Genomic DNA, 27,160 nt, shown 5'->3' with positions numbered 1-27,160 from the left:
GACCTTTTCAAAGTCTGAGCCATTGAGCCCTGCCATTCCCAATGGCCGGATCACACGGCTACGATCCGTGTGCCATTTAGACTTGTCACAGAAGTTGTCCTCCAGCATCGGCGTGTCTTGTCACCGACTCATCATCTTCCGCCCAACACTGCGCATCAACAGTGCACTTTGCCAAAGACTCGACCGAGTCGGGCTTACGCCGATTTGTTTCCCGCGTCTCCGTCGATGGTTCGATACTGACTATCCGTAGGTATCACAACTCATAGCCCACATTCCCTTTCAAGCGTTCACATACGGGCACGCTTCGTCCCTTTCACGGCCGCCTTTCAGTTGACGACTTAACGAAGGTTGGAAATCCTCGCCGTCACGTTCTCGCTCATGCACCAATACGAAGCGGTGATCAAGATGAGGCCGGCTCACTTTCCCAGCCACATTCTCGGGGTTGCTAGAATTATGGCTGTCAGCTCCGTGCTGTGCCCACCCGCGCCACAAGGACGCGTGGCTGATTGAAGCTCTCTCGATTTAAGACGACGACACGGATACGCTTCCTTGATACCAGAGGTCTCCCGATTTCTCGAGGAGGTCGGTGCCCTTCGGACAGCAGCCGTCTCTCCTTACCTGCGCATCATGTACCGGGACCAAGTATGTAAGGATACTGAAGGCCAGCGATCCTACTCCTTGTCAGTCGGCGGAAGTCTGTTCGACCATATTTGGTTTCGTGCACCAGGTCACTTAGGGGCGTGGCTGGATAGACAAAAGCCAAACTTGCTTCCGCGAGATGATCAGCATGCAATTTTCCTTAATCGCGCACGATTGACGAGCCTTGACCCCCGCCCAATGCATTATCCGTATGTACACTACATACGAAGACCCGGTGCTGGGCCGTCTACCTAGGTATTTGATCCGGATGTGAACCAGACAAGAAAGCACGCACGCATGGTCAACTCCGCTGGTATCTGATCGATCTTGAACGCTCACGTCTGATGCCCCAACTTCACTGCCGACCTAAGCTATTTCAATACACACTGCTTCGATCCTCTAAGTCTTATCAACCAAGATAAAACGTATTGTACGGATACAGGGCCAGGGGTATCTCTGGCATGGCGGACGACACCATGAGGGGTGCCTCCTCTTCTTCCATAAGTCACCAGGCTTTCACCTCAAATACGAAGACAGCGTTGGGTTGGAAGAAATCAGTGAAGACGGCGCAAAGCAATTCCTGCCAGGTGACTACGACCCGCATGTTGCACAAAACGGGGCGTTAAGCTCCAGGTTACCACCAAGTATGGGGTCCACAACAAACTAATAACAGCCGCAAATCACTGACGTGTTTATTGCTAGCAACGAGACCTTTCGGACTTCCAAGGTTCTATGGGGATAATATCATCCTCGAGCTAAATAAAGCCCGGGTGACGCTCGGCCGTTTGTGCTCAAGGGGTGGTGTGCTAACTGTGTCCTGTTTAGCATTCTTTGATGAATAGAACCAGGCGGCAGGGCAGAGCAGTCAGGGCCTCGGTGAAACCGGGGCCTACCGACAAAAACACTTTAATGCGCAAAGCTGTCATGCCAGCTAGCCAGGCTCGAGAAGTCAGGGATCTCAGGGGTCGACTTTGGTGGGTCTGGCTGTATACATGCTAGCGTGCAGTCCATCTTATGGTCTGCCAAAGATGAAAATGAAACAGGGCAGGGATAACAGGCTTCCCAAGGTCACTTCGAGGTTGTCGACCAAGAATCCGCTAACCCTTGAACCAGCCCTGGTAAGATCAGTCCCACTAGATGATCAACTGTTCACGCGCGGGCCACCAAGAGAACCCCCTGAAGACTGATTGGGCGTCTTGCATGGATGGGGGAACTTGACAGAAAGCACCGACCATCGGGACGATACAACGGGGCGAGACGGCGCCATCCACGGCCATCTACTTCACTGAGCATTTTTCGGGTTCAGAATTCCAGATAGGCATTCACACTGCCCCAGGTGATTCGGTTCGCGAGAGTATGAATAACTGTATATACCTCTCGGCTACCTGGCGGAAGTGCAGTACGTCTCATCAGCCTATAGAATACACAGAGACTCAAGACCTCTCACTTGAACGACTCAGCAAGAATCCGGGTACGGAATACGTACAAAGGTGCTGTTTACCTTTACCACACCACGCGGCGGCAATTGCAGCTGCCCATGACGATTTAGTCCGACCGAATGCGGGAACCAGCACATACACGCACACACAATCCTAGACATGGGCCATGATATGGCCATGGCTTGTCATCCAGCGAGCTAGGATCCCGGCCCTAGTCCCGGCCCCAGAGATTCCAACGTGCTGAAAGATGCCAGGGATTGGCTCGGAGATGATGAGTCCCTTGTCAGACAGAGGACAGCGTCAGTCGCCTAGCGTAGCCCAGCGGGCCTGGCTTGGAGATGGGCAAAAGTATCCGGCCGGTGCCACTCTTTAACCAGTGCCATGGGCCCAGCACCCTTTGCGATTTTAGCGGCTGTCTGACCAGGTAATGGCAATCAAGGCGTTCTTCACGGTGGAGCGGCTGGGACCGGGGATGATCTGGCTGCCGGACTCTCTCCGGTATATCCTCTGTTCTCTTGCAAAAGACTCGTCGTTCAGTCCCATAATGACTGACCGGAGCTTCAGCATTCTGATACTTGAACAGAGGAAGCATGCGGACGGTCGGCATACCATACCGGTAATGCTACGCGAGCGAGGCTATGGGCATTGGGTACTCCGTATATCGATACATCGAAAGTAAGCCAAGCTCACGAGACTTGCGAGAGCAAAGCCATGAGCACCTGGCCTCAAAGCTGGACGCTGACAGTCATTCTAGGCAAGTGAGGACCGGATCTTATGATCTGGATCAAAGCAACCGAACAGAAGATATGGCTGCTCAATAACTTTGCGATGCAGATCATGACTCGTCATAGCACGAGAGGCGGTTCCTGTGAGCCGGGCGCAGAAAGTCACGATGAGATATGCTTGAAAAGTTGAAGCATTGGCTGCATCTATTTGTAGAGGTGGCACCACCTGTTGAGAGGTACCCAGTACATGGATCTGACCAGCAAACATAGGGTTTCGAAGCAGAAGCGATACGTGCCCGCTACTCGACATAACAGCAAACTACGGATAGTGTGCTTTTGGTTTCCTACGTGCGTGCCTATCCGCAAGTAGGTAGAGACCTCGCCGATCTCAGCAAGTTAAATGCGGGCTAAGGAGGAGAGATGGCTTGGATGAAAAGGAGGGGTGTGGGCACGTAACGTCGATGAGGATGAGGCAGTGAAAGATTTTGGTTTTCTGCCCTTTTCAGTCTTCACCACCCCTTCCATACGCTAACAAGATCAGTCTCACCCTTACCGGTTGCCGCCGCCGCTGATTGAGCCAGCCATCACCGCCATGACTACCGCTGTCCAATGCTACCCTGACGATTCCTTTCCCCTTCGACTGGCTTGGTGCCACCCCCCTGCCCCGGTTCAAGCTCAACTTACCGATATTCCACACTTCACACCCCTTCTTCCCAGTGCCAGGCACGCCAACAGAGATTGAAGACGCCATGGACGGACAGTCCCATTATTTACTAACCGTCCTTCGCCCCCACATCTTCGCTCATCCCCGCTTGCCAGCCGGGGTTTCTTTTCGTCCCACGAGACATGCAAGAATGGTCGACATGAGGCTGTTACGGATACAACTTACTAGCTGTGACCAACGCTCATATTTGCTGCCACTAGCTTTGCGACGCAACCCGCGCCGCCGTGCTCCTCCGCTCGCTGCCATTGCTACAACCACCGAGCACAAGCGGGCGTCCTTCGATCGACGAAGCTTTTGGAAGCTATCATAATTAGTATGTACTCACTACCCAGTCATCTAGCCCTTGTCGCACAGCATTCGCAAGCAGTCGCGGCCAGGATGGCTGACTGATGATCCAGTGTGCCAGTATCATTTTTGCGTTCCATCCGACTATATGGATACGGTATCTTTACTTTCCTTCTTCCGCTAGGTATCCGCATGTCCCTGTTGGTCTCCTTGCTATTACCTACCATTCTGTAAGTAAGCCCGTCCTTGACCACATATCCGACGTCGATTACAGGGACGCCCCCTTCGGCCCCTCGGTCAGACAATCTGCCATGCAGTGCTTGCTTTACTCTACCCTTGAGAATGGGAACAGTGGTGCGATGTTTCCCCCCTACACAGCACAACCAACCCCTGAGAAAGGCGACCCGCAGACTGTCTGCCCGGTCTTACAGATGCGGTCACAGGAGCTTTCGACTGCTCAGCTCCGTCGGGCTCATCGGGCTTATTTCTGAAGCTGCAGAAGCCTGACTGTGCCAGAACGCCTGTCCCTGCTCCCAGTCTCTGGTACCGTGGTCTCAAAGTCGGCAAAAGCCCCTGCTACCGTTGGTCTGTGGGCGGAAATCGCTACATCATTCTGGACGATCCAAGGTTTTGCCACCAGGCACCGCCCACCGCCCGCTCAACTTCATCCCAAAGCTGTCAAACGAACGAACATCCAGACAAATCCGCTTCCTCCCGTCAGGGGCCACTGGTCTAAGAAATGCGGACTCGCTCGCGCGAGTAACTTTACTACAACGCCTGACTGTAATCCACCCTCGTCAGCGTTTCTCTGCATCTCCCGAGGTACTCGAAGTTTTACTCGGCACCCCGATCCACGTATCAACGCCAACATTCCCAGAACGAAGCAAAAGTTGCAGCAGTCCGTCACCTTTGGGTGCTCGAGAACATTTTCGCCGTAGCTAAGGAGCGAAGATAAGATAGGCGCAGGCCGAGCTTGATGATGATGATGGGATGGACCGACCCCGCCCGACGCACTTGAGTCGTCGGGCCTGCAAGAAAGGGAACGTCATGATTTGTTGACCGTGACGACCGCAAAGATTTGCAGCCCCGCCGTCGATGTTGACTCCCGTACGGCACCATTCGGCACCACAATGTTAGGATCAAACAACGGAGACTCGGGGCCATATGCGTTGTGCATCCGTACGAACCCGGCCACACTCTACTACGGATACTTCGACTTTCCCATCTCTTCTCGAGACCCGTGGTATGGGAACACGAGGAAATAGACCCGGCTCCACTGACTACTTTCGAGGAACTTCAGGAAGAGCACAACAAACCAGGCTCTTGAATCGCCGCAGATCGACAAACAGGCCGTGGTCCCCACTCACTGTATCAACCATCGCCTATTCATTCTCTCTCGTGAGAGGTCCAACGTCGTGGGAAGAGTTTTTTCTTCTTCTCTGCCTCATTTCCAGGCTCTGGCTCCGCAACCGAATTACGAGAAATGTGACAATTCGCTATCCCCAGCCCTCTTCCCCTACAAGGTCACTTGGCCCATCTGTATGTATATTCAGTCACCCACACGGTCTCGCTGCAGTAGATCCATATGAAGGGGACGAAATTCTCGCGACAAACTTCGCTGGCCGGCATGTGAGGACGTACACACAGAGGTACTGTAGCAACGGCCCAAATTACTTCTCCCCGTTTTTGCTTGCGCAGTAGTCTCCGATTAGGTCTGGGGGCCATGCGGCATGCCACTATCAGCTGCAGCAGGCCACATGCAGCCTTGTTCGCCGTCGCAGGCCCCGTGTGAGGTGCACCATCTTCAAGCTGCATCAAAGCATCGGCGGCGCATGAATGCATGTTGGCCCGGCCTGTCACCCCTCCACTAATAACAACGAGCGCCGCCAACGCGTCCTGGCCTTTGCGGATGTCCAACTATTAGTGTACTGCCGAGTCCCCTCCCTCGTAACAGGTTGCCTCCTCGCTTGAGCCTTGCCAACCATGTACACCGCCTCTTGATCCCCACAGAGCCATAGAGGGTCTTACAACATTTCACTCTCGCACAGCTTCGGAACAGGCGCGACCACCGACGGGTGCTCCATCGGTCCGCTGGCGGGCAAAATACGGCCTCTTGGCCTGGCTTACCTGACGATTGGCGGACAGTCGCCCCACCCGCCGAAGCATCCATCTACGGCACCGGGGGGACACGGGGCCACGACCCGGAGTGCCCACGGCGACAGTTTCAACGCCTGACGGATGGCCCACCGTCAGCGCGACCTTTGCGTATTCTTACGAGTATCGTCTCCAAGTCCACCAAACCCCTCTCGCTGGACTTTGAGTGTGGCGAGTGCAACCGCGAAGCCCAACTTGTGCGTTACGTCCCAAGTGTCGGCCTGGCAGATCAGTCCGTACAGCATGCCCGCAACGAAGGTGTCCCCCGCCCCTACCGAGCTGTCCCCCCCCCAAACTTATTAGTATCGCGCGCCAAGAAGAGGGTTGAGTATTGAGTAGTGGTATGGCGAAGCTTACTCGACGACCTGCTTCACCGGCGTCTCGACGGGGCTTTTGACCAGCTGCCGGTCCTTGGGTGATATGCACCATGCTCCCTCAGCACCCCACGTAACCATAGCCAACGACCTATTCTGCAGTCAGCAAGAAACGCGTTGCGTGACCGGTAGACACCTCTTGACCGAACTCACGTCCGTGGTAACGACAGCGACTCTTCCCTTAGACAATCATCAGCGGACGTATACCCGCAGGCCTATGCCAGTCATGTCAGTATGCACCGCACACTGCTGTGACTGGCGTACGCCGATATCCAAGAACGAACGTGACGCACCTCGGCCCAGCTCTTGGAGTAGAAAACCACGTCCGCCTCAGCAGCGAGCTCTCTCAACCCCGCCCTGCCCGGCCTTTCGACTTCGACGCTGACCGTCACCACGTCGTCGCCCAGGGCCCGCCGAAGAGCCAGAATGCAGCTGAGTGTCGTCTCCGGAACCCGTCCCTCAAAGTGCCACCACGTCCGGCCGCCTTTGCCGCGGAACGCCTCGACGACGTTGAGGAACTCGTCCGTCGTCATGTCGGGCAGGTCATTGTGGTTTACGATTGTCCGGCTGCCGGTTGCCTCGCTGCGGAAGATGTAACTGCTCGCCGGCGCCTGGTGGCCTTTGCGGAATAGGCAGTGATCAAATGTGATCTCCGCGGCGTTGGCGGCGGCGACGACGGTGGTATCTGGCGCTGGCGGGAACGAGGCGATGATCTGCGCCGTCGCCTGAGATTGACGTTCCGGCAGGGGCGAGACGAGGTGCATCGTCAGGGGCTCGGTTTGTGAATGCGGTAGGTGCTCTGCGCGGAGGAGTTGCTGGAGGACTTCCATTGTGTTAGGGCAGTTGCCGCCCCTGCGTACGCGGATGCTCGTAGCTCGTAGCTTCAGGTCCTCTTCGGGGAAGTGAGGTACGCTTGAGAAGAAGGGGTGTGAGTAGAAAAGCCCCAGTCTTGATCAGTGGGCGGGATGAGAGCCTTGCCTGAGGACTGTGTCGACGTAGCACGCCCCGACGAGGATGAGATGCTTCATGCTGTGATGTGACGTGAGAGTTATTGTGTTACAAGTAAATGCCGGCTGTCGTAGACGTTCTTGTGCGCATCGCAATCACCTCCAAACTGAATCGTAAATGCGACCAGGTGTACGGTACGTGATTCACGAGATGCCTTGCGATGACGATTGCATCAGATGCCGCTGGCTGAATGTTCTTTTGGTCGAGGAAGATAGTGTTTTCGACAGACGCTTGGCCCCAAAAACGATACGGCTAGTCGGCTAATCTTTTTAGCGCCTACAATGTCGCGATAATGCAATATTCCTGTTGCTCAACGCCCTTATGACTTGCAGCGACGAGAACCCGATTCTTCTTGACCATCGTTTATACTCCTCTCAACTGTGTGGACGTGGTTCTTGGAATCTAGATCTTCTGAGGGGTTGCTCAAAGTGACGGACGAAGCCGTGGACTCTCCTGACGATGTCCGTCAAGGCGTATGTGCAGGGCGGGATGTTATCCGGATGCTCGCTTCAACGGCCTTTGCGTGTCGCTTGCTAGACTACATTGATTCTGCCAGGTCTTCATTGTCTGATTCTCGTCGTCTTTTATTGATGAGTCATAAACGCATTTGCAACGTTGGTCGGTTATATTAGGCTAGAGTTACGAGAATGGTAGGTCGTTGACGACAATGATACGCCGTTTACATCTTTAAGACCATCGCAGAATTTCTTGCGCTGCCACATCTGTTCTTGTGCGTATAGCAGAAACAGCATGGTCTGTTATCTGTTTAATAGAGCGGCCATCTAATAGATTTGATCTCCTGGAGTTGAAGTCAGCTCTGCCCTAGCCCCTTCTGCCGTCTTTCCTGTACAACCAAACAATTCTGTCCCGTCGAGGTAGTCTTGTCAGTCTTCATTGTTTCTAGAAGCGTTCCTTATATTCATTTACAAGTTGTTCGGTGGCAGATGAATTGCGTATTCGCTTGTGGGCGAGAGACCAGGCAACAGCGTCAAAATTAATACTGAAGGTTTCCGATGCGTTGGCTGTCAGACATTGCTGCTGTATCCTTCGTTTCAACTGACGCACGGCATTCGAGTTTATTTAACTGCAATGAGGCTTCTCCTCTCGCGAGACGATCGCCTGTCTGTGTTCTGGACGTTCTACTTCGTTCAGACATGGTCAGTCTGGATGACATAACAGCTCGCGATGAAAATCACAAACGATCATGCTTTGATACAGATTGAAGGTCTGATGTGAGCATCTAGATCATCGGCCAGAAACAACTAATTTGCGTCATACTAGCTTCAATCTCAAGGTGATGTCGGTGTTGTTGATATCGAGGTCAAGACATCTCCAAGATACCAAACGTTGCGAATTCGTTTGCCTGGCTCAGCTGACCATGATAATACCCGTCGGCGATCTTGAGAGTTGTATAACTCTCTCTTATTAGCCTGAGTGACGTTCGTTCAAGTTAACTGAAACATAATGTATTAGGTACACAGACTAGATTGATGGTTTCAAATTGCGAGTGAAGTTCCCGGGACATTTACATCTACGTCAAGTCATCCAACCAGGCGTCCTTCTGAAAGAGAACAGCATGTAACGGCAAGATCTAAGTCACGAGGGGATACAATAACCAGCGAGTCATATCTGAAATCCGATACAAGATGAACTGTATGATAGAGAGCTCGCTTCTACCCATGCTCTCAACATTGCTCCTGCCTGGCAGGGTTCGCGGCCACCAGGCCCACCCTCGCAACAAGTTTTCCCGAGACGAGAAATCGTATATGGAATCTTCACAGAAGAGAAAAGAAACACAAGAGAGAGTTCCGTCTGGGAGGGAGCTGCGCTGCGAGGTTTTCCTGAACTACGGTTCTTCTTGCTTTATGGAAGGCTGCGGCTCCTACGTATCTTCAAATCTTGGTCCTATCAGCACTCCAAGATATCGTCGTGGAACAAGAGTAGTTTAGCCACATTGAAGTTGCTTCTGTGTAGAATGAGCATGCTGTCCCCAAAACGTACCTAAACTTTTTTGTCTTTGCCGAAATGAGCGAATCTCTGTCTTTCTTCTCTCTTGATAGTTGACTAGAGCATTGTAGTCAGACAAAATCAGATCACTGCTTCCGATTTGTCAGTGAATATGTGTTGTCAGATGTCATCTCTTTCTTATACAATATTGTATCCCCAGTCTACTTGACGTGAGCCCTGAACCCTTCCTGAAGACAGCTAGCCTGTCTTCATCGTCTTGGCGATAAGTGCCTGTCTTAATAGCGACGACAGAAGGAAGGAAGAAGGCAGCTCTTCGGTAGGTGAGAACAAGACGAGGACGTGGGCGACGGAGGCAACAGAAAGGCGAACGTCCTGGATAACCTGAACGGGATCTATAATTGAGGTACTGAACGCTTTCCCCCTAAAGAGGACTGACCAAGGCCAACTTTTGAAGGACCAATAGCGGTGAAGATGTCATACATGACATTACCGACTGTAAGCAAACTTTAGAATTTTCCCACCGACGATGACGCGTAAGGATAGGATACTATTTCAAGTAGATGAAATGATTAAAGAGTTGACCCAGGCCTTCAATCTACTATGAGTTTAATACTTGACTATGTTCCTTGGCAATGGTGATCCGCAAGAGTCGAGCGGATTGCACACTGACAGCATGTGGATGTCACATTTCTCGCCAGCCGAGAAGGAGAATTGGTTCATCCCTAGTCTAGGTATCTGCACATGGTTCATTCGACCTAAAAGCAAAGAGAGTAACATGCATTATAATTTTATATAAATGGCCGAAATTCTTGACCAAAAAGGTATCATATCTCCAATCTCGTCGATGCCGAATGTATCAGCATAATTACATGCGCCGGGTCTAATGCCCAAACCCATCCGCATCACTACACCGCTCTCACTTCTTATATACTGACAAACGGTTGCCGTTACCGCAGTACTCTGTGCTAGAGCCAGTACACAACATACTGCAATCGCTCAACGGGGCATCAAGCGACGTCGTCGGCAGGGCATTACCGCAATAGCACTCGCCGCCGTACTCCGTGCCAAAGTAGCTATACCCATCGCAGAACGCCGCGCACGCCTCGTTGGTCATCTTGTCGCTGCTGGCCGTAGCCTTGGCATCCAGAGCGCGTCCGCCCTGCGCGGGCTCGGTGCGGCAGCCGAGGAAAGCGTAGACCCCGGCCGTGGCGGGCTGGCTGGGCCCCGTCACCTGTTTGTCGGACTGGTAGAGCGTCAGGCGGTTGCCGCCGCCGCAGTACTCGTACTTGTTGCCGGAGCAGGTCATGCTGCAGTCCGCCAGGGGCGCGGCAGCGCTGGTGGAGGCGAGGGAGTTGCCGCAGTAGCATTCGCTGCTGTATTCCGTGCCGAAGTACTTATAGTCTGAGCAGTACGAGGCGCAGTACTCGAGCGTCATGTTGTCGCCAGAGGCGTAGTTCTTCTGGCTCAGAGCGCGGACGCCGTTGCCTTCTGTCCAGCAGCCTACCAGGGTGTAGGGCGAGATGGTAGGCTTGTGAGCTAGCGTAGGGGAGGCAGTTGTTGAGGTGGAGATGGTGCTGGAGGCAGAGGGCGAGGTTATCGCTGAAGTTACGGCGCTGCTGGAGGACGATGCGATGCTCGATGAGGTGCTTGAGGAGGGCGTGGCACTTGGTGAGGATGCCACGCTGCTAGAAGACGTAGAACTGCTGGAAGATGCAATACTGCTCGAACTTGAAGTAGACACCTGCGACGAGATCGAAGAACTGCTGGCAGTAGCAGAAGCAGACGTCAGAGTAGAAGACGTTGACCCGCTCGCCACCAAGACACTGATAGAGCTTGATGACGAGGTGCTGCTCGAGGTCGTAGTAGCCACCGTCGACGCCAAAGTAGACGAGGCACTGCCGGCTTGGTACAGCTCCAAACGGTTGCCGTCACCACAGTACTGGTACGAATTGCCGGCACACTTCATGTTACACTCGCTCAGGGACGCAGTCTTGCTGGTTGCTGCCAAACTGTTACCGCAATAGCCTACTTCGTGTCAGTTCTCATTCATGCCCCAAGACGCACTCAACACTTACACTCGCGTCCATACTCGGTGCCAAAGAATGTGTAGTCGGAGCAGAAAGTAGCACACTTGTCGAGAGTCATGTCGTCCGCAGCAGTCTGAGCAGCAGTAAGGGCGCGACCGCCATCGGCCTCCGTCTGGCAGCCGACGAGAGAATACTTGCCGATGGTGCTGATGTGTGCGAGAGTAGCTGTGGGAGAGGCCGTGGAGCTGCTGGTGCGGGTGGCGGTGGTCGAGTACAACTCAATACGATTCCCGGCTCCGCAGTATTGCGTAGAATCACCAGAGCATGGCATGTTGCAGTCGGCCAAGGGCGCAGAACTACTGGACGTAGCCAGAGAGTTGCCGCAGTAGCATTCGCGTCCGTACTCGGTGCCCCAGTAGTCGAATCCCGTGCAGTTTGCCATGCAGCTGTCGAGGCTCATGCCGTCGTAAGCGAACGCGGCACCGGTGAGGGCTCGGCCACCCGAAGCCTCGGTCCAGCAGGAGACGAGCTTGTAGCCACCCATAGTCTGTCGGTGGGAAATCGTAGCAGTCGGGGCCGCGCTGGACGTGGAAGACGACACTGTGACGCTGCCGCATGTAGAAGACCCTCCCGTCCAGCTCGAACATGTCCCACCGATAGGGTCAGCCTTCTTGAAGGGGTCAATCATGGCGGACGCGCCCTCTCCGCTGATGAAGTCAAAAGTCGACTCGAAACTAACGCCACCGGGAATGTTCGTTGTGACACTGTAAAATGTGTAGCTGCCTACACAGTCGCCCTTGACCATATCGACGGTCATCTTACCCAGCAGCGGCACCACGCTGCTTGTCCGCGCCGTCTTGTAAGAGATTTCTGCCTTGACCGGAAGAGACGTGCGGTCGTTGCGGACTGCGGCGACCAGTGTAACATCGCCGGAGTTCTGCGTCAGGCAGCTCTGGGACGTCTGGAGAAAGATGCCATCCTGGATCGGGTACCCGTTGCCGTTGTTGTTGAATAATGTGCTCGATCCATCGCTCTTGTTGATCGTCACAGTAAAGGACGAGATGCCCGTGCTGACGGGGATCTCCTGCCTGATGGGATACCAGGAGAAGCTGTCTTCCAAGCCCTTTGAGATGCCCGAGATGGTAATTGTAAAAACACAGGAGCCGGTCCCGCAGGTAGACCCACCACTTCGGTTCTTGTAATTGATCGTCAGACTCGAGATACCTGTGATAGCGGTAGTTCGGACGCGAATGTATCCTGTAAAAGTCATAACGGTGGGCGAGGTGAGCGACAGCTGAAGCTGAGACGGTTTGACGGTGTAGGGTGCGATGGCATCGCCAAGAGTAACACCAGATGGCACGGTGTTGATCATCTTCTCAAAGACGGTCTTGCATGTAGACTTGAATACTGCGAGGTCGGTCATGGCCTTCACGGTGGCGTTCTTGTCGGAGCTGAAGACGACGAAGTCGGAATTACTGGCTCGAGCCGTGCCCATCTTGATGACGAGTGGGTTCCGCGTGGTGCCGTCTAGGTATTCGGTCACAATTCTATTGTCAAAGACACCGTTTGAGCTATCCATGGGCGCGGAGCCGTTCGCATTTGTGCCGTCTGGAACTATAGTTGGATTCTCGGCCGTGTGGACGCCGCCGATTGTATGGCCGCAGGCTGTAACTTGAATCATCTCCTGTGGAGTGAATCCCATGCGATTGAATTTTGAGTTGAAAACTTGGATGACTTCGTTGGGCTGCGGTACGCCGGCGGCTCCTTTCACGGTTGCGTCGATGCGGCCGGATCGGATTGCAACTGAGGGACCGCCGCACGATAGGACGGAAGTGTAGACTCCTAGAGCGATGAGATCCGACATGCTGCTTTTGCGGGTCAGGTAATGTCCCATAAAGGTCAGAGTTGTCGAGAAGGCAGGACCGGTGTTCTCGCCGGTGCTCGACAGCTCATATTGTATTGACGCATCCAACCCGCCAACTCCCGACCCCGCGTTGGCCGGTGCCATATCGTGAAAAGCGGTTCGCAGCCATTCTGCAGCAGTCTGGCGGCCGGTGCCTGTTGCCTCCTTGGCGCAGGGGAAGACGTTGTCGGCAAAGTGTCTTGATCCGAAGTTGAATGACTGGTACATGATCTCCTCCAACTCGTCAATGTCCGAGGGCCAGGTCGGATCAGCCTGGGCCTGTGAGGCCAAGCCTAGCAGGCTCAACAGTATTGAGGAGTTCACCTTCATGGTGGTATGCTACCTCGACTACGAGGAAGCCGAATCGCAAAGTGTAGTGCAAGTGAGTGACTTGGTCGTCCGTAATAGTGACGGCTTGACCTTTGAATTAGGGCACTATAAAGGCATAGATGGATCAAAGAAAGTGGAAAGGATGTAGAAGAAGAAGGTGAAGCGAGGGAGGTGAGAGGAAACAGAGATGAGATAGTGGCCTATGGCCGTCAGATATGAGAGATGTGGTGTGAAACGACACCAGAACCGCGAAGGAATAGACAAAGAGATGCGGCAACAACTTTTTGCCAATATACACGAGCCGGCCGTCGGAACCGTGGCGACCTGACCGCAGGAGACGGATGATCTAGGCACTCTGGGCAGGCCTAGGCTGTTGCGGAGGGGCTCTATCGCCAGCAAGGGCAGTAGTCTCCGTGTATGCTTGGTGTACGGAGTAGCGCCAAAAGAGAATGGCGGCATAGCTTGATCTTGCCCTGGTCTGTGACCTGTAGGAAATATGAGTGAGGCCCGGGTGGATGGGAGGCAAGTCCCCTGCTAGTGAAGGCCCTTGAAGTGAGGGTGAGAGTGAGAGTGAGGGTGAGATTGATGGTAAGGGTGAGAAATTGAGAGTGAGTTCTTCGTATTTTTGGCAGAAATTGCCAAGGGTGCTGGGACCCCTCTTTCCCTTTTTGATTTAGTGCCAATCTCGCATTGGATGGATCAAGATAAACTGGACAACACGGCCGTCATGATTGGCCGCGGGCATTTTGTGGCTGCTGTCGGTGCCAGCCGCAAAACCAGGGGTGCCGGGGTGACGATCCCCTGCCCCTGAGCACGGCTTACTTTGCTTAACCTTAATCGGTTGGTTCAACTCTTCGAGATGCCCTTCAAAGGGTTTTCTGGAGAGGGAAATGGCCCAATGGTGCGTCGAGCAGTAAATTGCATCCCGACATTTTGGGTGGTGGTTTTGGCCTGGTGATGTTCGGGAGGTGGGAAAAGCCCCCTTCTCGGCATTGCCCCAGCAGGCCGAGTCAGCCAGGCAAAGCACTCTTGCACTTCGAGGCCGACGAGCCGCGAGCCTGACTTCTCCTCCGGTTCGTATATTTGGTGTGGCAACCTTGCCCCTGCCCTGCGTTGCCGATGCCAAACTATTGATGCCATGTCAATCATGGCGCTCCAGCTGATGCTGCAGAACGCATGCATCTCTTGCTTATATTGCAGCTTGCGTAATGCTCCCGACCTCACGCGCATAATCTTTGTCAATCCGGGGATTCGATGATAGCGGAGAGGGGTTCGTGCGGAAGAACAAATCAGGACACTGACAGTTTGGCTGACGATACCTCGCAGATTCGGCTCCGACGGCAAATTGATTGTGTCTATCCGTACCAATGTTTACTGTTTTGGACGTTGACAGCACACGAGAAGTAAGCAGCCATTAGTACAGGGACTGATCATGAGGAGCTCTTTGAAAGGGGACCAGAAACCCGCAATTTCTGGAAACGCGCCAGATATCTTCGAGTCAGGGAGGCCGATTTCTGCTCGCCTGTCCTGTCAATACTGGAACCCACCTCCCGCTGTCATCCCATCACGAAAGTTGCCAAGACGCTCTTGCCATGTTGAAGTCTGCCCAGCTTGGTTTCTCCACTTGGGCTGGGAGCGGGCTTTGCAAGGACAAGTACTTGAAGAATCCTCCAGATTGCGAGAGCTGGAGTTGTCATGGCGGCCAATTGTGGCTGCTATTAGTGGAAACGTACTATCGTTTTTCGCCGCAATGTGGGAAGGGGCAAATAAACTGTCCAGCTAGCCCTTCTCCACGACCCGAGCACCATATTACCTCCAGGATAGCGCGCGGTTTGCCCGCCTGCTCGGCGTCGTGATTCGGTTTGTGGTTTCCTAACGGTAAGATGGGACAAAGAATACCATCCCCACACCGCACTTTACCGACTGACTGCTCGGCCAACGGTAGCAAGGCTGAACAAAGCCAAACACGCCAGGCCATGCGAGACAACAACCTATGATAGGCTTCACAAAGAAAATCCAACGGCGAAAAATAGCCGCCAAATCGCACCGCGCTAGAGGCAGCCCACGAGCTCGATTCGAAGAGACCTCTTTCCGATGTTCCACCTTGTGCGCCCGCCAATCCGGAATATGGCTCGACATCGTGTTGAGAAGCATCATCCGGCGGGGACTGGTTCGCTGATGCCTCCGATAGGTTCTACAAAGGTGGTTGGCGGTCAAGAAACGTCGGAAGGCGCCGAACAACCAACATTGCCGAGGGGACCCACGGCACCAAAGTCCCAGACAGGCACTGTTGATAAGGTAGAGGGACCTATTGTAATCGACCGGCCCCACACCGGGGCCCCGGTACGGAACACCATGTGCCGGAGCCTTGGTGCCAGCCAGGAAAGCGGGGCCGTTGCCGTCCATCAAACCCTTCGCCCATTCACCCAACGCCGGTATGCTACGGCCAAACATTTTCCGAAGCCATAGCAGGGCTGGAATTCGCCGAGTGCAACAGCAAAGTCATCGACAGTCTTTGAACAGCCACCCGCAGCCCACCGAACGCCCCATCGGAAGCCTACCCGGAAGGCGCCTGATCCGAAGTGCCCAAAGTCGGAAGGCATTCAATTCCGCAAGACATTACACAAACACAAACGGCGTCTCGTCTCGGGATTTTACGGTTTCTTTGCAACCCAAGATTGTTGTCCAGTTAAACTCGAGGTTGACGACTGTGGTGTTTTGCCTAGATGCGAGGAACGCCACTGTCGAGTGAAAGCCCTGGGCTACTTCTCGGACGAACCCTTCTTGCCCAAAAGGAAGTCACGTAGTCCTTCTTTCTACCGGTAGTTTTCTCCGCGGGCCGAGGCACTTGACTGGAATCTGACATCACAAATTTCCGTCGAAATCGTCCGATCGTCGACAGCTTCAAAGCCGCCGCTATGATTGCCTTCGGCGCTACCCGTCAGACAATGCGTCGATAGAGCAGGCAATGACATGATATGACCGGACTGAGAGCAACAGACCGACTTGACGCCTAGTCCCAAAAGACCAATAGTCCACCGCCGAGATGATGAAAAAACAGTACCGGTAACTGTGAGAACAGCGCTGACTGCGCTATTATACACAAGTTGGATGAACAATTACCAGTCACCCATATCTCTTCGATGCAGCGATTGTGTCCGAGCTGCACTCCGTACAGAAGAGTGCTCTTGAATTTCTGGCGGGTGGGCTTTTCCACGATCTGGGGAAACCCTGACATAACCAGGGGAAACGACCAGGACCGTGCAAATCCACAAAAAACCTGGGCAGCGGGAAGAACAAACTCTACGCGAAACTCAACGGAGAAGAGACGTGCCGTGGTTGCATAGCTGATCATCAATTATCTCATAGGTAGGACCGCCCTTGCAATTGGGTGCCGGCCCGCCAATGATCTTCAACAGCCCGGACCAGGCCTTTAAACCGAGACATACTAGAGCGACGCGTACGGTACACTAAGGGATGTCTTTTGGGTAGGTATACGCATGAGCTGGCCAGACCAAGACACAGACAGAACCAAAACCGGATCCAGCGGGGTTGAACGCAGTCTCAAGTTGAGCAGACGTTTATTCCAGATGTGACAGAAGTCCAGAACGTGGGCATTTGCAACACTCGTAGTCTGCCAGTATGGATGCATTGACGCTGGGAAATCAGTCATAGGTCTGAGAAGCTGCTCCGAGAACCGTCCAAAGGGAGATGATCCCGGGAAAGCTGAAAAACTCTGCCGTTCTTAAACTCTAGCCGTCTTGGACATGAAGCATCCCAGGGCTCCACGACTTTTTGGTACACCTTACTGTACGCAGTAGGTTTTTAGTCATGAACACCACCTTTACAACGTCAACATACGGGTCTGGGCTCTGGGCTATCCCGTGCGAGCCGATGAAAAGTAAAGCCAACCCTGGCGTGGGAAGCTAGGGGGCAGTGGAAACTCTCAGTCACAAGTCACATCAAAAGCGAAAGGTAAAATGGGAAGGCCCCTGGGAAACCGAGCGATCCCTCCCCACACCTTCCAGGTTCCATAAGTCATTCGCCCCGCCAAAGCCACAGAAGACCCCACCACCGTGGCCGTGCCGGCCCTCCGGCACAGAACAAGTGGAGAATACGTTCTGGCTCCGGCCCAATCACGGCGACGTCTATCCCTCCAAGACGCCTGACATCATCGGGACCCACTTGCCCACAACCCCCATTCAGCCACAACGGCCTCCGTCATCAACGTCTGCAAACAGCGCCCCGGATCAAGAACCTGACGCCTGTCCTCCGTCATTGGGTGAATTGGCTGCAAACTTTGGGGGGTGTTGGTGTGTGTGGTGAATACACTGACTGTGTGCGCAGTATCCGTAGAACGTAAAGAACATGTCCCAGGAATAAACGGGGATGAGGCGGAGACAGCCCAAGACAAGCTTGAACAGCGCTGGACCTTGCCACGATCTACGCAATGGAGCGGGATCGGTCAGTCCATTTACCGGCAGACGAAGCAGGGAGGCAGCCCTTGTTTCCTTCTTTCCTTCCAATTAACCTTTAATTCTTAAGGGTCTCGAACCTCCCTCCCCCCCATTCGCTCACCTTGACTCTATCTCATCCCACCTCAGCTTCGGTATCCAGGGTGTAGACTTGAAGAACAAAAAAGGAAACCTGCACAAAGTCAACCAAACAAATAAGTTTCCGAATATACTGAACTCATACAATCAGCCAACTATCAAAGAAACCAAAAGGAAGAAGCTCGACATACACCGCAACTATGGGCTTCGCATTAAAATTCCTCCAGTGGTTCATCCGCGGCGTCCAGCTGGGCTGCTCCGTCCTCATCCTCGCAATCTTCTCCTACTTCCTCGCGACCCTCCACAACCACTCTCTCCCGATATCAAACTCCATCCGCGCCGTTGAGGGCATCTCAGGCGCCGCGACCCTCTACACCCTCGTCGGCCTCCTCCTGCTCTGCTGCCTCGCGGGGCTTGCCTTTACCTCCTTCATCGCCATCGTCCTCGACGTCGCCTTCATCGGCGCCTTCATCTACGTCGCCGTCGCCAACAAGGGCGGCGCCGGAACCTGCTCCGGCACCGTCAGCACCCCCTTCGGCGACGGCCCCGCCGACGGCGAGCCGACCAACACGGGAAGTGACGGCTGGACTCACCTACCCAGTTTGCGCACGGCTTGTAAGCTGCAGACTGCCTGCTTTGCAGTCTCCATTGTCGCAATGTAAGTGCACTTCGAGCTTAACTTTGAAGGAACGCAGCTAACATATAAACGTAGTTTCTTCTTTATCTTCTCCATCCTCGTCGAAGTCGCCCTCGCCCGCCACCACCGCAAGGAGAAACGCTTCGGCCCCAGCCCCAAGAACAACTACACCTCGGGCTCAGGCACCAAGCCCGGCTTCTTCAGCAGCTTCCGTCGCCGCGGCCGCGCCGACCCCGCGACTAACGACAATGCGCTGCCCATGCACACCAGCCCCGATCAGGTCCGCCCCAGCTACGCCACCGAGACCACGGCGGTCGCCCAGGATGTCGGCTACCCCAAATACGAAGGCGCCTACGGCAACACTACAACGGCGACTGGCGGTGCCAACGGCCATGAATACGGTCACGAGACTGGAATCACGCAGCCGCCCCCTCGACACTACAACGATGGTGTTTACGACAGAGTATAGGTACGAATGAGACAGGAATTGAAACGAGACCACATAATGAGTTGATGGAAGAATTGAAGTTGGTCTAGGTTGGCAAAGATACCCAGGAAATTGAGGAGTTTTTGCCGTCGCGTTCGAGACGATGGCATCTTGTTGGCAGTTTGGTTACGAATCAATGGATCATATGCACACATTGACCCAATCATGCACATAGTGAACTTGCTTGACTAATACTGTTGTCCTTTGATCGTGACTACGTTCGTACAAGTCATAAACTGCGTTTAAACCTCTGTGAGTGAGGCATTCGGTGATTGGGTAAATTCATCTCGCACAAGGCATCGCCCGGCACCGACTCTCAGCTTTTAATAACCTATTCCAGACACTCGCCAGGTGTCAGCATACCTCGTAACTTTAGCGCTCAGGGTAATTTTATGGCCAGCCGGCCGCATCGTGCTCCCACTCACTGTTTGCGCCATCGTCGGCCCCGACGTCAGCCCAATTCATGTCCAGCTTCTCCAGCTCCCTTGTGAAAAAGTCTTGCTCCTCGCGCAGGGCTGCCCGTAGCTCGGCCGCAATCTTGTCCGGGTACCGCCGCACGTTGAACCAGTGCGTCAGACTGCGCAGTGCTTGCTCCAATGGCAGCGCCGAGTCCACCTCGGCATCAACGTCGCTGCCGGCCAACCACTCGTCACGCAGTTCAGGTCGGCAGTGTAGGTACACCGCCGTGATGACGCGCATGTTGCTCTGCCGCCACTTACGGCCGCAGTAGGGTACTTGGTTCTTGAACAGCTTCAAGGTGTATAGTCGGAGTTCTGGCTGGGGGATCTTGAGGGATTTGCGGAGAATGTTGGCAGACTTGTACTGCACCAGGAGAAGGTTCCGGTGAGCTTTGTGCTTGCAAATCTTTTGCATGATTCGTAGGTAGTTGATCAGAGAGAAGAAGTTTCTTCTCGAAAAATCAGTGATGGGCTCTGCTGGCAGGTCGCCGACAGGATATCCGAGCTCATCAACTTCAGGTCGCACCGCAGCTTGTCCTTCAAGCTTGCTGGTGTCGTCGCCATCGCGGGTGGCGGCAGTCGCGACGCGAGGCGGTGACCGCCTTCTCTTGATAGGTGGTGGCGCCGCTTCGTCCTCGCTCTCCTCCTCGTCCGGCTCTGCTTGTACAGGCGACTTCTCCTTGAATTTCGATCGCAGATTGCAGAAGTGGAAGAAGCTGATTAGTCAGTTTGTGTCGCGTGAGGGTTGGTAACAACACACACCTGTTCTCTAGCCGGTCCGTTTTGCTGTCGACAACCTGTTGAACATCCTGATGGGCGAACAACTTGAGCACCAGCGGAAGGTAGTTAGAATCCAGCAAAAGTTGCGTCATGTATTCGGATTTCAATATGTCTGCGGCCTGATTAGTCTATGCCTCGGGCAAGGCCAAGCATACTCACGAGAGACTCTGAGCCACTTCAATAGAAGCAGGAGAATGCCAGTAATGGCCTTTGTAGTGATTTCGCGGGATCGCGCGGCATCGACCTCCTCCGGTGACATCTCAGGGAGCTCTGGAGGGCCACCTCCGGCCGAAGAGGGGTCTTGGGGCTGCTGTTGTCTATTAGGTCCAGCGCCGCCATTCATACCGCCATTGGCACCTCTGCCGGCCATGCTTGGGTGCTGTTGACCTTGCGGAGGTTGCGACAACACAGCGGTGACGTTCATTAGTATCGGCCTCAATAGGACGATTACAAGCGACTGCAGATGAGGGAGAGATTCTTTCTGTGAAAGCGTTAGTTAAACTCAGCTCGAAGTGCCAAAACACTCACGTAAAAGCTTTCGACAGCAAGCAGACGTCGCTTGATCTCAACGTTCACTTTATCTGCCGAAGGGCCGCAGTCTATTTCGGGCTCCCGCATCGAAAGTTGCGCTTCTCTACGTTCCTCAGCTTTGGTCTCCGCCTTGAACGCAGCAATCTCCTGCTTCTCTTCAAGGGTCAGCCCCTCAAGGTCGAGGTTATCAACATCACTGTCGTCGCCATCTGCTTCCCACCCTCTCTCGAATCTGAGGAAGCTTTCGCGCTCTTCCCACAGCTGTCGTGTAGCACGGGTCATGCGAACCCTCTTTGCAAATAATTCGCCCGCCTCCAAGATGGATGCAGGAATATCACTGCCCTCCCACCTGCGACCGACAAGCTGTTCCTGCAAGCCAGCTCCACCTTTACCACCAGCGCTGTTGCTTGTGGCATCTAGCGGTGGGTACATGAAAGGGAAATTCTGGTTCGTCTGGTAATTTTGCTTTTTGCCGCCCTTGCCCCCAACACCAGGAGACGGCGGCGGCGATGGAGCTGGTGTCGCAATGTGCACGGGTTGATGCAAGATAGAAGCACCGCCGCTTTGTGAGGTGGGCGGTCCCGGGAAAATCCCACTGGCTGCGCTGGTCCTCGTGGGCTGATTTGGAATGGGTGGAAGAAGGGTTGTGTTCTCAGGTTCTAGAGGAATGAGTGTCCGCGGAGGGACATAGGCCGGATATTTGGATGTGAGCTCTTGCCGGAATACATGGTAATCTAGAGGTGATGCTGTGATAAAGTCTTTGGACTTTGCATTGGGCGATTCATTTGTTGCCTTTTTCGCCTCGTCTACCTCTTTTGTGCCGCCGAAAACAAGCAGAATAGTTTTCCAGAAGAGCAAAAAAATCTATACTTGTTAGTATGGATTGTGTTCGGAACCAATCATCGTACCTGGCTGGATGGCATCAAGTTCCCGTCGTCCCAACGCAGCTTCGAGGTTGCGAGCGACATAAAATCAACCAGTCCAGGATTGAGAGAAACTAGCAGCAATTAGCCGAGCCTTTCCTAGATAGATTGAGTACAGGTGACTTACGAAGCTCAGATCTTGTAGCCTCTAGCTCCTTAGGGAAGCTCAGTGCCTCCTGAATAATGACATACATGATGGTCATAAGATTGATAAGTTCATCCTGGGCCTCTTGGGCGCCGCCGGGCTGGACGAGACGAACATCATCCGACCTGCTTGAGTTAACTTACATTGTAAGACAGATTGCCCGGAGTACTCACCAAAATACATCAAAGCAACTTTGCAGAGCCGACCAAACAGTGTTAATGCCGTCCAAAGAGGTTAAGAAGCTGATGCTTGATCTGATAGCCTCCAATTGTGTCGCACTGGCAGCCGACCTCCTGTCACCTACAGTGTCAGGCGTCGACGTATCGCCCCATCGACCTAGCACTAGGTACAGAACTTTGCCAATATGCGCAGAACGTTGTGTCGGGTCCTTGACTTGAAGACCATCTAGGGCATCTAGCGTGAACTTGGCCTTTGTCTGGTGGTCCGTCTCTTCCCAAGTTGACTGTATATCGTAATCGTGCTGCCACTGCCATTCGAAAGCTCGCTGAGCAGCGTTTAATCGCACCCATTGCCAAAATTGATAAACAAACCATTCGTCAACCTCCTCGTCGTGGACACCCATGTCATTGTAGACGAAATCGTAGGCGACAGGCTCGCCACGACTGAACTCGGCAACGATTTTACGAAGCTGCAACAATGATAGCGAGTCGGTAGGCTGCTGAGGTTCGGGCGCAGGAGGCATTGGGGCCGGGGGTATCGGAACTGGGGCCGGAGCTGGAGAGGGTGCAGATGAGTTTCTCTGCAAGGACGGTCGTGGTGGAGGAGGAGGAGGTGGGTTGCTTGTATCGGGACCAACGTCTGCGACAACAGCATCCGCTATCACGGCATCTACAACATCGCCAGTCGGTGGAGGTTCGTTTTCGGCGGCGGCGCCATCGTTGGCAGGCCGCGAGGGCCACAGAGAGTTCATCCTGTGAGGAAGTGGAGGTGCGTCGATGGGTGTATCATGCTCTAAGAGGTTGTTGGTAGACAAGGAGCAGTCGAGTGTGCTTCATCCGGGGAGATTTATGGAACGAAGAAGGAACACCTCGCGTCAATAATGTGTCGAAGCGTGTTGCGGGTGAAGTTTCGGTTGCTCAGCGCGAAAGCATTCTGACGTGGTCGCGGTGAAGATGCAGCGATCAGGAGGGATGCTGTTTGCGCTGCAGCTTGTGATTGGTTAAACAGCTGGTTCTTGGTGGTTTGGCGGGGTGAACCTCAATGGACGACCCAGCTCCTTATCGCTTATCGATTATCGCATGTCTTATCTACCCTGGTACCTTACGTAGAAAACTACCTACCTAAGGTACCTTACCTTACCTTAGGTAGGTGATCCCCTCTTATCGTCCGGACTTTCCAGTAAATACATACCAAACGGAGTACTTGGGATAGGGCATTCCTCACTCGAACAGGAAGTGGAGGAGTGACATGTGCCTGGCGATGCCTCTCGCTCACATTGCATTGCACGGGAAAACAAACTCATCCGAGGCGGCCAAGGTGATGGAGTGATCGTCTCATGTTAGATAGTACGCGAGCAGCATCACCCGATGTTAATCAGCAGTCAGCAACCCAATGGGTGTCTAGCTTTAGATCCGTACTGCGCAGACTTTCCCCCAAGAGTAAATAGATGGTCATGCGGACGTCCGCAAGGTCAACTCGGCTGGTATTAGGTCCTGGACCCTTTTGCTACCTGGCGTGTGCCTCTTTCTTGATTTCCTGGTGTACTATGTTCAATCGCAGAGGTACAGTGCCGAAGAACTGCAAAGCTGACAAGTGCAAGATCTAAAATTCTTGATGCGTTTACTTGACCAGCCCGTGAACCAGTCTAGTCCTAAGGTATGAGTCCCACCGCCTAAAACAGGAACGACGTCAGCGACTTGTCCCCTTACCGCCCCGGTTCTTCGGCAGCACAAGCCATGGACAGATAGGCCCCCCACCTCACTAATCCTGCCCGCAGGGAGGAAACTGACTTCCATGTTGGTCAGCTCGGCCCACTGCGGGCGAACCAGCACCCTAATGGCTACGGACAATGCTGCAATCATCACTAACACCTTGGCCCCGCTGATTGAAGAAGCTTCCACCCGTTGAAGCTGAGGTGGGCAGCTCTCACTCTGCAACCTCTTCTACCTCTTTAGTTTCCTTGGATAGATTTTGCCTATCACTTCTCCGAGTCACGCTCTTTAGAACAAAACCTTTGTTCATTCATTGTGTGAGCCTCGGCATCGGCAGCAACCTGGATCCTAGTATCTGTTCTTTCATACTTTCGGGGAACGTGCCTCGGGGTTACAATCGCGAACACTCTCTGCTTGCCCAATCGCCTCATTGCCACTGCATATGGGCACTGTGCGACGCAAAGAGAGAGAGAGACAGCCACTTGGTAACTTTCTCTTTGCGCACGCGGTCGAAATAAACCTTTAGTTTGCCGACGATTGAGCCTGCTTTTCACGCTCTCGAAACCACTTCCTTTTTCAATCCGCTGCTAATGCTGTGAGACCGCATCGAAGTCGTCTACAAGTACCAACCGCGATCAAGCTACCCCGCCATCGTCGCGACTTTGCCAACTTGTTTCGCCTTCTTCGTCATTGCGACGCTCTTGCTGCGGGAAATGGGTGCCGAGACTACCAACGACGAGACGGAGAAGCGTGTTGGCTTTGAGAAAGAGGAGGATGCGCATTCAAGCGGAAGTGACGATGACTACCAAAAGGCTGTCGAGGTATGTGGATTTGAAAGCATCATACCAAACAGCATGCCTTGTATTAAGACTATCATAGGTCACTTTTGATCCTGGAAACCCTTACCGGCGCAAAAGCTCTCTAGTCACGTCCGAGTCTTCCAGACCTTTGCCGCGACACCCTAGCCAGAGAACTGAGTGCATCGTACACCAGTTCCTCGAAAGCCAGAGAAAAGCTCGAAACGCGGTAGCCTCCGCCAGCAACCAGGGTTCTCGGTCGAATTCGGTATCAAGCGCCTCGAAAGCCACCACGGACAACTACCACCACGGTCATCCCACCTATGAGAACTCTCATCGACATGTCGGTGCCTGTGATGTATCTGGGGAATCGGGCATGTCGAAGACTGTTGAGCCTAAGGGACGGCTCGCTAAGCAAAGAGCGTCCATTCTGGCTGCCGATAGCCCCGAAGGCAGTGACGTTGGCCAGGCCGACGAAAAGTCCTGGCGATCCGAGATTACCAAGTCTGCTTCGCAGATCGACCTCACCCATTCTGACGACGACGATGAGCTGCATAGCCGACTACTCACCAAGAAGCAACTTAGTGAAATGGCTTGGGGAGTCCGAGAGCTTAGCAGACGGCTCAGCAGTATGCGCATCAGATTCCGCGTAAAGACGATATTTCTCCTGACCAAGATCCACGATGCGGATCTGATTGCGCGCACACGGGAACTGACCAAATGGCTCCTGTCACATGAGCGGGATGTTGTGTATACAGTCTACGTGGAAGAAAAGTTCAAGGACAACAAAAAGTTCAATGCGACGGGAATAGTTGAAGAGCTCAAGAAAGACGTTGCCGAGTCAGGAGCATCGAAACCTGGGACAAGCGAGGAAGGCATATCGAAGCGTCTTCGGTACTGGAATGAAGACATGTGTCGGAACCGGCCGCACATGTTCGACTTTGTTATTTCATTGGGTGGCGACGGTACCGTACTCTACGCCAGCTGGCTTTTCCAGCGCATTGTCCCGCCGGTGCTGAGCTTCTCCCTCGGCAGTTTGGGTTTCCTGACGAAATTCGATTTTGAGGACTACCAAAGCATCCTCGAGAATGCCTTCAATAAAGGCGTTACAGTCAGCTTGCGGTTGCGGTTTGAGGGAACTATCATGAGGAGCCAGACGAGAAAACAGCTGGTGGACGGTGAAGAGAGCAGCTCGAGCCAAGACGACGACGGGCGAAAGCTTGACCTCGTGGAAGAGCTAGTGGGCGAGGAGAGGGAAGATGAACACACCCACAAACCAGACGGAACTTTTGAGATATTGAACGAGATTGTCGTCGACCGTGGTCCAAATCCAAGTAAGTCCTCGATCATGCTTCCCTGCTGAGCGAACTCTAGATTACTGATCATGCCACCCCAATAGCAATGTCGTACACTGAAATCTTCGGTGACGACGAACACTTCACCTCCGTCTTGGCAGACGGCATTTGCGTTTCGACCCCAACGGGCTCCACCGCCTACAACCTGGCGGCCGGCGGTTCACTCTGCCACCCGGAAAACCCCGTCATGCTCGTCACTGCCATCTGCGCACACACGCTCTCGTTCCGTCCCATCATCCTACCCGATACCATTGTTCTTCGTGTGGGCGTGCCCTACGACGCGAGGACCAACTCGTGGGCCAGCTTCGACGGTCGCGAGCGCGTTGAGCTATTTCCAGGAGACTACGTGACGATCAGCGCTAGCCGTTATCCCTTTGCCAGCGTCCAGGCTCAGGGTCGGCGCAGCGAAGATTGGGTCAACAGTATCAGCGGCAAGCTAGGGTGGAATACGCGCCAAAAGCAAAAGGAATACAAAGAATGGGAGAAATAGATCCATTCGTCCAGGGAATCAGCGACCAACGATTAAAAGTCCAGAAAAGTTCCACGACACGCAGAGTCAAAAGGCTTGGCTTCGGATAGCAACTTTCCGAACGACTATCAGCCGGCAAGCTGTCACCACAATCAGGAACTCACATGGTCACACGCAGACGAAGAGGATGGGCACTTTGGCACATTTCAAATCTTTTGTCACCTGCCGCGTGGCCAGCCCAGGAAGAAAGCACACTCACTGCAACCACAATCCTGCCTTACGGAGGACTATAAATCCAAACGCCAAGCCCCGGAGATGGTTCACGTCCTCGAGAGAACCTCTTTTTGAGTCTTTCAGAGGTGAGAGCATCCCGTCTTCGGGAGGGTGGCCACTTGGCCTCCGAGAACGAAGATCGACTAGGTTCACGAACGCAACTAAGCTTTGCCTTTAAGCTTGGCACTACGTCTTCCAGCCTAGCCTGGGTGCGATGTGAGTTGCGAGGAAGAGAGGATGAGCTCCGAGAAATCGTAGCAACACAGCCGTCTTAGTAGCAATTC

The 27,160-nt window shown here is 53.7% G+C and overlaps 9 protein-coding genes across 9 annotated transcripts; 5 read left to right on the top strand and 4 right to left on the bottom strand.

The window, feature by feature from the left end:
• Positions 1-3,666: 3,666 nt before the first annotated feature.
• CPAR01_08643 (uncharacterized protein) lies at positions 3,667-3,837 on the top strand (the record flags this gene model as incomplete). The annotated part of the gene is made up of 1 exon (XM_060492911.1): positions 3,667-3,837. One exon carries the CDS (start codon positions 3,667-3,669, stop codon positions 3,835-3,837), a length of 171 nt encoding a protein of 56 aa, XP_060349281.1.
• Positions 3,838-4,942: 1,105 nt separating this feature from the next.
• Positions 4,943-6,301, top strand: CPAR01_08642 (uncharacterized protein; the record flags this gene model as incomplete). The annotated part of the gene is made up of 3 exons (XM_060492910.1): positions 4,943-5,055; positions 5,104-5,351; positions 5,958-6,301. The coding sequence occupies 3 exons, from the start codon at positions 4,943-4,945 to the stop codon at positions 6,299-6,301; spliced, it is 705 nt and encodes a 234-aa protein (XP_060349280.1).
• Positions 6,302-6,319: 18 nt separating this feature from the next.
• Positions 6,320-7,170, bottom strand: CPAR01_08641 (D-sorbose; the record flags this gene model as incomplete). Its single annotated transcript, XM_060492909.1, has 3 exons — positions 6,320-6,431; positions 6,494-6,555; positions 6,634-7,170. The coding sequence occupies 3 exons, from the start codon at positions 7,168-7,170 to the stop codon at positions 6,320-6,322; spliced, it is 711 nt and encodes a 236-aa protein (XP_060349279.1).
• A 1,824-nt stretch (positions 7,171-8,994) lies between these two features.
• On the top strand, positions 8,995-9,412 carry CPAR01_08640 (uncharacterized protein; the record flags this gene model as incomplete). The annotated part of the gene is made up of 2 exons (XM_060492908.1): positions 8,995-9,246; positions 9,350-9,412. 2 exons carry the CDS (start codon positions 8,995-8,997, stop codon positions 9,410-9,412), a joined length of 315 nt encoding a protein of 104 aa, XP_060349278.1.
• Positions 9,413-10,232: 820 nt separating this feature from the next.
• On the bottom strand, positions 10,233-13,576 carry CPAR01_08639 (WSC domain-containing protein; the record flags this gene model as incomplete). Its single annotated transcript, XM_060492907.1, has 2 exons — positions 10,233-11,341; positions 11,392-13,576. The coding sequence occupies 2 exons, from the start codon at positions 13,574-13,576 to the stop codon at positions 10,233-10,235; spliced, it is 3,294 nt and encodes a 1,097-aa protein (XP_060349277.1).
• Positions 13,577-15,132: 1,556 nt separating this feature from the next.
• On the bottom strand, positions 15,133-16,030 carry CPAR01_08638 (uncharacterized protein; the record flags this gene model as incomplete). The annotated part of the gene is made up of 4 exons (XM_060492906.1): positions 15,133-15,291; positions 15,390-15,770; positions 15,823-15,863; positions 15,910-16,030. The coding sequence occupies 4 exons, from the start codon at positions 16,028-16,030 to the stop codon at positions 15,133-15,135; spliced, it is 702 nt and encodes a 233-aa protein (XP_060349276.1).
• A 2,299-nt stretch (positions 16,031-18,329) lies between these two features.
• Positions 18,330-19,235, top strand: CPAR01_08637 (uncharacterized protein; the record flags this gene model as incomplete). Its single annotated transcript, XM_060492905.1, has 2 exons — positions 18,330-18,787; positions 18,842-19,235. 2 exons carry the CDS (start codon positions 18,330-18,332, stop codon positions 19,233-19,235), a joined length of 852 nt encoding a protein of 283 aa, XP_060349275.1.
• A 408-nt stretch (positions 19,236-19,643) lies between these two features.
• On the bottom strand, positions 19,644-23,021 carry CPAR01_08636 (uncharacterized protein; the record flags this gene model as incomplete). The annotated part of the gene is made up of 7 exons (XM_060492904.1): positions 19,644-20,427; positions 20,474-20,603; positions 20,651-20,972; positions 21,020-21,886; positions 21,931-22,019; positions 22,073-22,215; positions 22,264-23,021. 7 exons carry the CDS (start codon positions 23,019-23,021, stop codon positions 19,644-19,646), a joined length of 3,093 nt encoding a protein of 1,030 aa, XP_060349274.1.
• A 1,674-nt stretch (positions 23,022-24,695) lies between these two features.
• Positions 24,696-26,624, top strand: CPAR01_08635 (ATP-NAD kinase; the record flags this gene model as incomplete). The annotated part of the gene is made up of 3 exons (XM_060492903.1): positions 24,696-24,803; positions 24,862-26,113; positions 26,179-26,624. 3 exons carry the CDS (start codon positions 24,696-24,698, stop codon positions 26,622-26,624), a joined length of 1,806 nt encoding a protein of 601 aa, XP_060349273.1.
• Between the last annotated feature and the right edge of the window lie 536 nt (positions 26,625-27,160).

Source organism: Colletotrichum paranaense (genome assembly GCF_030867605.1).
Source record: "Colletotrichum paranaense strain IMI 384185 chromosome Unknown Scaffold_6.1, whole genome shotgun sequence".
In the NCBI taxonomy this organism is placed as follows: domain Eukaryota; kingdom Fungi; phylum Ascomycota; class Sordariomycetes; order Glomerellales; family Glomerellaceae; genus Colletotrichum; species Colletotrichum paranaense.
Note: the sequence above shows the minus strand (reverse complement) of the source record. Positions and strands in the feature narration are given on the sequence as shown.